We start from the raw sequence: 9,137 nt of genomic DNA, 5'->3' as shown, positions 1-9,137 counted from the left end.
CAAACTTATCGGCTTATTGCGTTTTGATATTAGATAAGCTAATCCGAACAATTTTTTTATAAACTCCGTTTCAACACCGGATAAGCTAATAAACACTTTTGAAAATAAGCATAAGTTGCTTTAAATAAGCAATCCCAAACACCCCTTAATTATCAAGTTTCTACACAAAAAATAATGTCTTTGTAAAATTCATAATTCATAAATAAATTGAAAATTTTGAACAAATATACATGGTGCATGATGTTGGTATTTACCATGGGCTATATGCAGAAAAACACAACTAATTATACATGATATGCAGAAAAACCCTTATATTATATTTATGTTCAGAAAAAGCCTTATATATTAATAGATAACATTCGAAAAAGACCAAAATATGGGGTTTTAAGAGAATTTGACGACTACAAATATGATGATTACATTTTTGTTTTTTAATATGATATTTGATGTTAATTATGATAAAAAACAATTTGTTAAGGAGGGAAAATCAATCGTATAATTTCATATATGGAGAACACAATAGAGCAAAAGTAATCGAAATAACTATAGGTTTTGACATGTTTTCACATACAATCAAGGAAATATAAGGGGCATGTATGTCATATCATATTTTTAGCCGGTCATTTCTCTTAAAAGTTTACAATTTGGTTTTATTTGAAACGTAAATAATAATATAATGGTTTTTCTGAACATAAAAATAATATAAGGGTTTTTATGTATATACATATATAATTGGTTGTGCTTTTGTGCATATATCCCAACCAAATAAGCAATAACCAACACCCTCTAAGACTGCCTACCTAAGGCGAACCTGGTCTTCAAACTCTTTCACATTTCCTCTGGGGTTGCCTTCAAATCTTCCAAGCTTAAAATGCTTGATGTCTTCGTCAAGTTGTTCTGCTGCCGCCTTCCCGCCGATGGCCAGATCCGTCAGTATCCTCCCAACTAATGGAGCCATCTTGAATCCATGGCCGGAGAAACCACCGGCAACCACCACATCCTCATTGAACCCTCCTCCTAAAAAATCAATAATGTAATCCTCATCTGGTGTCATGGAATACAAGCAAGATTGAGTAATCACTGGCCCATCTTCCCAATCAACTCCATCACCAAACCTTAATTTGATCCATTCTTTAAGATGTCCGATAACTATTGTTGCCCCTTCTGACCCTGTAGCAGCCCACCATGTCCTCTTATCGGGATCACATTCCCGCCCACCATGAACAGCAACTTTGATCAGATCAGGGAACTCCAAAGCCGGTGTTCCATAGATATATGGCTCGCCATAGCTTGCAAATGATGGAAATCCTGCTTCTATGGTGTAATCAAGTTCATGACCCTCTTTGATCTTCCAGTAAAACACAGTTGTTTCCACTGGCTGTATCGGCAAAATCATGCCACCATTACTTACCTTTTGAATCAACTTACTCACCCAAGCTCCCGCTGTGACCACGCATTTCCTCCCCCAAAACTGTTCTCCCGATCTGCTACTCACCAGAACGCCACCGCTATGCTTATCACTCACCAAATCGACAATCTCCGTCTTGTCTTTAAGCACTGCACCATGTTTGATTGCGAGTGTTTGAAACATTGCAACTGCTTTAGTAGGTTTCAGGACACCTCCGAGCTCCGTCACAACCGCAATCCAATCTTCCGGAAACTCAATCTTACGGGTGAAATGTTCCTTCACTCGATGACGATCGAGAATTTGGTGACTAAGCGTGTGTTTTTTGCAATTGGCAATGAGAGCGCGGAGAGAACTATTGTCCACCGGACCTAAATCCAGTTGTTGTGTTTTGAAGTAAACTTTATACCCGATTTCTAATTCTGCTTCTCTCCACAATTTCTCCGATTCAACAACCATTGGAGAATAGTAAGATTCAGGGTAAGTTGCTCGGATTGTTCGAGATTCGCCGTGAGATGATCCACGGTAATGTAGGAAGTCGAATTGCTCGATGAGTAGAGTTTTTTGACCACGTTTAGCTGCTTGATATGCCGCCGAACTCCCCATCACCCCCGCTCCGATCACAATCACATCAAATCGTCCCAAATTCTCCATTTTTTACTAGATTTTGACGTTCACCAAAAATACCTACAAGAAGAATTACAAACTTCGTTTTCAGTAATTTCTCTATCTATTTAAACTATCAGGCGAGAAAGTCATAAGTCATCTAAACTTCCATTTTTTTATTCTTTTATTTTTATTAGAATAATAAAATTTTTGCCAACTCAAAAACTTTATCAATTTATTTATTGGGAATGCAGAAAATAGGAGAGTATTTAGTAAAAAAAACGGAGACCAGTCCATATGAAAGCCAAGAGTATGCTGCAATTTGCCATATCTCACTAGCCCTGAGTTCCCCGATGCCCTATTGGCTTACTACTTGTCACCACCCAAAGGATACCATCAACTCTCATCAAAACCCTTTTTTTCTTCTTCTGAAACCGCCGTTCCTAAATCATACCTGCTTTCCTTTTTCTGCCATCTCGCACTCACACTCACACTCACACTCACAATCTCTTCTCTATTCTTTCTTTTCTTTTCTCTCTCTAGCTGCTCGTACTATACATGTGGTTTTAAAATTTTTGCGTACATGTTTAAAAGTTTGCATCTTGCCTGATTTGTGTACAAGTTCTGGGTTTGGTGTTTCAAGTTGTTGGGTTTATTTTTGGGTGATCAGTAATTCGACAGTCATATTCATTATGAAGAATTGAAGATAAAAATCAGTAATTTGAAGCAAGTAATTGAGTATAGCAAGTAAAATCGGAAATTCGCTATGAAGAATTGAAGATAAAAATCAGTTAAACTTAATCAGGGGCTGGTGGAATGGAGATGATGGTCCGATGGAGAATAGAGAAGAGAGAAATAGAGAAAACACTGAACATACCTGATCAGCACGGAGGTGAGAGGTGGAGCTGTCAGCGGTGATTGCAGATTACCGATTGGGAGGTGCCGAGGTGGACAGGTGCTCCAGCGAACAGCGAAGGATGAAGCGACTGAGCGAGGGTTAGAGGGTCGATGACTTTGGTTCAGAGTTACCTTATACAACTCCATTCGGTGCTTTTTATTTTTGGGCCTAATTTGTGTAAAATTTATTGGGCTATGACTACTTGTATGAAAAAAATCCTCCTGGCCCTAAAGATGCTGTAGTTGAACCTTATACAACTCCATTCAGTGCTTTGTGATATTGACTTAATGGACTTTATGGGAAACGACTTGATGCATTAAGTTGTAGACTTAGCCGGGAAGGCCATGGATGGTGATGCATTCTGAATTAAGCCCTGCTTTCCCTTTTCAAACATTAGATTCAAATAAGCTCTGCTCTTCTTTAAGGCCGTCCTCTTTGTTGATGATGTTATAAATGTCTAAAATATAACTTTTATTTAACCATGATAAACACCTTCTTTTAGATCTCAGTTGCTCTTAGCTATATTCTAATTTTAAAGGTCTCATTATTTTTTGGTTGCATGGTAATTGCTTCGTTTTGGATTTGTTCATCTGCATTTTATTAGTTATATGGTTGGAATTTTGAATAACTTCCACTTCACTTTAGTCTGATTAAATAACATTATGATATTTTAAATCTTTTTATATTAAATAGTTGATAAGTTGATGATTTTTTGTCATATAGTATATATAAGGCATTTTATTAGTTATATGGTTGGAAATTTGAATAACTTCCACTTCACTTTAGTTTGATTACATATCATTATGATATTAATTTTTTTTATATTAAAATAGTTGATTAGTTGGTGATTTTTATAATTTAGAATTATGAGCTGGTCATATTTTATTCTTTGTGGAGCTGGAGCCAAAGCTACCACTAGTTACTCTAGACAACACTTCATAAGGAAAAAGACAATCAGACCCTCTCATAACCTAACATCTCTGAGTGCTAATATCTTTTCATGTCAAGTATGCCATCACCTAATCTTTATATTGATGTAGTTGTTTTATCAAACCAAAGAATTTCATTAGATGATGATAAGGGTGCAATATATACATGACAATTGACATGCATGATGTCATTTTCAACCCAATATCTCATGACAAGTAGTAGCTTTTTCCTTTGGGGGTACTTCATGTGGCACAACTGAAATAATAAATTCTCAATTGTCAACACCAAATTTGATAAATTGATAAAGGAGTCTCAATGTTCTTTTATCCATATGATTACTCCTTTAAGTTCAACTTTAGTGGTCAAAAGTAATTGTTGGTGCAAATTCTTCATAAGAAGGCACACTGACATGATGTATACTTTTGGTCTAACGTACTAACTTTAAGTTCAACGTACGTTAGACCAATTCACCGCGTACTCACCCTCGAAGCACAAGGTACAAACTGTTAAAGCATGTCACCCTCATTACGCTGAGCGCACACCTGTATGCCCAACGTACTCTTCAGAAGGCCAAAACCCCAATAGAGCTCTTAATGGTTAAGACAAAGGCTTCCAAACTCAGATATGACCTCTAGAAGATGTCTTAACACGTAAAGTTGGCAATTTTACTCCTTTGCATGGCTTAATGGGACCAAAACCTTAATACAATCCATAATAAACACTCAACCTCATGCATGCACCAAAATAACTCATCAAGATGACATTTTTATGAATAAGGGACCTCCCAAATGCCAAGATCCAGCATACTAAGCTGTTGGAGTAGCCCATACTCACAATGATGACTCTAAGGACCAAAATGAACCCAAAATACTCCTTAAACTAGATCTAACACCTAGAGTCATCAAGTTAGAAACTTTATACCTCCAGAAGATAGATCAAGATATACAAAGGCTGGATCCAAAAACTACAAGCAATCCATACTTCTCCAAGAAGCTCCTTCTTCTTCAAAGATCACCAAAATGCATGAAATACCACCAAAAACTTAAAAACCACACCAATGGAGGCTAGGGTTTCGATTCTAGGGTTTAAAGAGATGGAGGCTGAAGATAATAGGGTTTGGTGTTGAGTTAAGGAGCTTAAATAGGGTCCAAGACCCTAAATTAGGGTTTGAGTCTGACTGGAGTACGCCATGCGTAACTCTGGTACGCCTAGCGTACTCCAGGGAGCAACTGCGATACCCTTGCCTAGTACGCCCAGTGTACTTCCCAAGTACGTCCCACGTACTAGGCTGGCCCTTAATCCTTCAAACTTCCGAATGACATATCTTCTTCGTTCTAAGTCCGATTGCGACGATCCTTATATCCACGGAAAGGTAACGAGAAGCTCTACACTTATATCAACTCATCCTTGCATTAAAACTTCCTGAACTAAAATCCAATATTCATAAAAGCCCGAACTGCCATTTTACGGTTATACCCTTGGGCTCCAAATCACAAACCGGACACCTGGATCATCTTACTTACATTACACATACCCAAATGGGTCTAAATCTCCCTTTTCCAAAGGCCCTAAGCCTCATGATAACCGATATTCGGGTCACAGCCCCGAATTAGGAAACGATTCGGAACAGGGTGTTACAACTCCCCCACTTAAATTAGATTTCGTCCTTGAAATCACTCCTTACCACCCTCCTGGAAACCAACGCTCCGAACAAAACCTTCTGGTGTTGAAGAACTCACTAATCCCATAACTGTCGATCCAATACGTTACTTTTATAATTCTGAAGCCCCATAACTTGTCTGACCTCCACATAGGTAGAACCATTTCGAAACACAATCACAAGGGCCTCCTTCTACCATCAGAACTGAAAACATCATTTTGACCTTGAACCTTCCAACTGATAACCCGAAATACAGATTCCTTAATCCATAACTTGTTGAAGTGAAGATCTTGCATATACACACTAACGAATCCCAACGTGAGTCTCGACCAAAAGCCAATTAGGCACATAACTCATAACGTGAGATCCAAGGACTTGTACTTGCATTTCACTCGAAATCTTCTGATTCATGGCTATCTTTCACTAAAATGGGATATAAAAATCCCCAATCCACCACTGAGACTGTCAGTCTCACACCTGGTCCAGCCACCAGGTTCCTGAAAGTCCAACTGGTAAGGCTACCCTAGCCTAAGCATTACTCTTATGCCACTCACTGACCACATAGTCATCCCATTCTAACCATGATCCAATACCTTGACCCAATCGGTCCCTATCGGGTGTCACCCGCACTGTCATAACCATATGGTCCTCGCCCATGGGTCTCACCCAGTATATACCAACGAACGGGCCACGCCCACGAGTCTCACCCAATCGAGAGCTACTCAGGCCTAACCTTGCCTCTGACCCCAATGGTCTTCCTCCTATAACAGAGAGATACCCTCCGAAAATACTGTTCGCCTTGCCCTAGGCACGAGCTGATCCTCCTTTATACCAACGACCACCCCACGATGGTCTAACTCAATCTGGAAAATATTACGATCCCATCGCAGACTTACAACATTTCCACAACTGTCTATTATCCTGGTGAATGTTGCGGCTACCTTGTAGTCTTACAACACTTCCATTGGTAACATGGTCCCACCCATGGTCTTACCGTTCATATACTATACCGACCACATTCATCATGAGTCGATCCCGCATCCGACTATACCTAAATCAGGTTTTCGGGTCATGCTTCGAACCCCAAAGCCTTCATCAAACAAGAACAGGAAGAGAGGCTCTAACACAACCCTCAACCTGGATCCATCCACATGCATGCTATACATCTCAAATAAGGCGCCAACCATCTGTTGAAATTTTCCTGAACTCCCAACTTACACAACTTCAATCCAGACAGCCAGTTGAGTCGTCCTCCCTCCCGACTTGGATGTGAAACTCTCCCTAGTTCCACACCTGATTCAACTCCCAGAAATCTGAACGATTCTCCCTACTTGGATTCGTCGAAGATCTCCCAACCCATAAAGTTTGATGGATTCCCAACCCATCTTACATCCTTATAATTCAAACCGTCGACGACCTAAGCTTACCAATACTAGCGTTCCATTACTAGCCAATATCAATGATCGCGTAACCACCCAAAATCCAGATGAACACTTTCCGAAATCTCAGCAACTCCAATAACCCCAATCGTTCCCCCATCGCCAAATCCATAAGTCCTTGATACTAGTGACCAAGACTATATTACTTAACCGGAACTGGCGAATCTTCACTCCAACTTCTCACTCTTCGAAGATCTCTACATTCTAACCATCTTTATCCTTGCGATTATCATATTCGCCTGGCACCTCCAATGTCCAAACAAACTCATGCGACTGCCACCTTCATCTTCTTGCTACCGCTCCTTCCTTAGCAACGTTATTGATTGGGCCCAAAGGTCCTTCCATAGACGACTGCCAATCCTACCTAAACAAAATGACAACACGTCCAAATTTCCGACTTCGTTGATGAACTAATCCTGCTAACTCGTCCATAGATTCTTCCAAGCAATACCCCTGAATTGACCCCCTCAAAGAACCGGACAACAACCAATCAACTGAATCCGGCTCAGCAAGATACGACCCTCTAATAATTCTTGGCATGCAAAAATGACATATAATAATTCTCGATGATACAACCCAGGCAAAACAGAGAACTAAACCCAAGATGATGCTTACACATACCAATACAAGATTCCAAGGCAAATATAAATACTGGCAATAAGCATGAAGAAAGCAAAAGATAGCATACACATAATAACATCTAATGAAACTCTGTCCTCCCCTTACCGTCACTGTAATGCTCAAATCATGTCCTACCCTCACGACCGTTAGTGATCCTCAAAGTAACTGGAGTAGGCGCACTCACTGCTCCACCCCTCAACATCGGACAGTCGTCCTTCTTTTGGCCCACCTGGTTGCGGTGAAAACACATCGGAACCGACCCACGGGGGCAATCCCTACTAAAATGACCCATCTGACCACAACTGAAACACCCTCCGCCTGTCTCCCAACATCCTCCCTCATGGGTCCTCCTATACTTGGCACAACGACCCCGACCCTGATGGCCTCCCAAACGTGAATCTTGAGTCTTGGGCCTCTTCACCTGGCCCACTAAAGTATGAGTCTGCTTTGACTTCCTCTTCCCAAGGTGCTCCAAATCAATCTCACGTTCCCAGGTGTTGGGTTTTGAGCATAACATCATTCCTATGGTGCACATGCAACCCTAAAGCTTTAGATCTAGGTTTTTCTCTAGTTATACATACAATAAAAATATCCAAAGCTATGAACCCTAAACTAGCATGCCAATATCGAAATCTACATTTAATACAAAGTTAGAATATTACCTTTCAATTGTAGCTAGCTTGATCTTTTCCTTTGAAGAGCTTAGTACCTCAAGTGTGATACCTCTAATAAATCACAAACACCACAAGCAATGGAGGAATGATAGAGAGAGAGGGAGAGGCACAAAATCGGCTTATGATCCTTCTAGGGTTTCTAGTGGCCAATTTTGGGAGTGCCTTAGGGTCCTTATATAGCTGAGTTGTTAGGGTTTCAGCCAAAACCCTAATCTGATTGCTTAGGCCTTAAGCAGACGAGTGGATCCTTCCAGAAGGCCCCTTATGGACGAATTCAATATGGGCTTCCATAGAATTCGTCCACCTCCTTCTATTAGGAGTCCACAACCCATCTTGTAATTATCTTATAATTACAATATCAATCCCCTTAATTTAATTAATCTCTTTTGATTACAAAATTAATTCTTGACCAATATCAATTAAATAATATGATTTCTCAATCAATATATTATTCCTATAATATATTAATAAATCACAAAATAACCTCTTTCTCCATTATTCATCCACTCAAGTTGCTATGGTGAAGGCAACCCAAAAGGACCATGCTACTATCGGGTCAAGTACATACCAATTATAGTTATAGGCTTAGACACCTAATCCAACAGTCTCCCACTTGGATAAGTCTAATAACTATAACTGCCAATGCACTTCAAAATCCGATTAACAATCGTAGCTCTTAAAAGCCGCTGTCGAACTCTGACCTAGTCAATAACGCGTCCTTTAGATAAGGGATCATGTAATCCTCCGTTCTCAAGATATCATGTGGAAAATACATGGAACATAGTCATACTTATTGTCCAGCAGTTTGTTTCCCGATTTCCGATTCGTTTGACATATAACTTAATTGAACACATCAACTTAGTCCTGACCGGGACCGACACATAAAAAAAATCATCGAGGGGCC

General features: G+C 39.9%; 1 protein-coding gene across 1 annotated transcript; it reads right to left on the bottom strand.

The window, feature by feature from the left end:
- Positions 1–623: 623 nt before the first annotated feature.
- On the bottom strand, positions 624–3,026 carry LOC145137479 (FAD-dependent oxidoreductase family protein). Its single transcript, XM_079071609.1, has 2 exons — positions 2,889–3,026; positions 624–2,092 (listed from the first exon to the last, which is right to left on the bottom strand). Exon 2 carries the CDS (start codon positions 2,057–2,059, stop codon positions 797–799), a length of 1,263 nt encoding a protein of 420 aa, XP_078927735.1. The 5' UTR covers positions 2,060–2,092; positions 2,889–3,026; the 3' UTR covers positions 624–796.
- Between the last annotated feature and the right edge of the window lie 6,111 nt (positions 3,027–9,137).

This window comes from Lactuca virosa, chromosome 9 (genome assembly GCF_052849685.1).
Source record: "Lactuca virosa cultivar CGN04683 chromosome 9, Lactuca_virosa_CGN04683_v6, whole genome shotgun sequence".
Taxonomy (NCBI): domain Eukaryota; kingdom Viridiplantae; phylum Streptophyta; class Magnoliopsida; order Asterales; family Asteraceae; genus Lactuca; species Lactuca virosa.
Note: the sequence above shows the minus strand (reverse complement) of the source record. Positions and strands in the feature narration are given on the sequence as shown.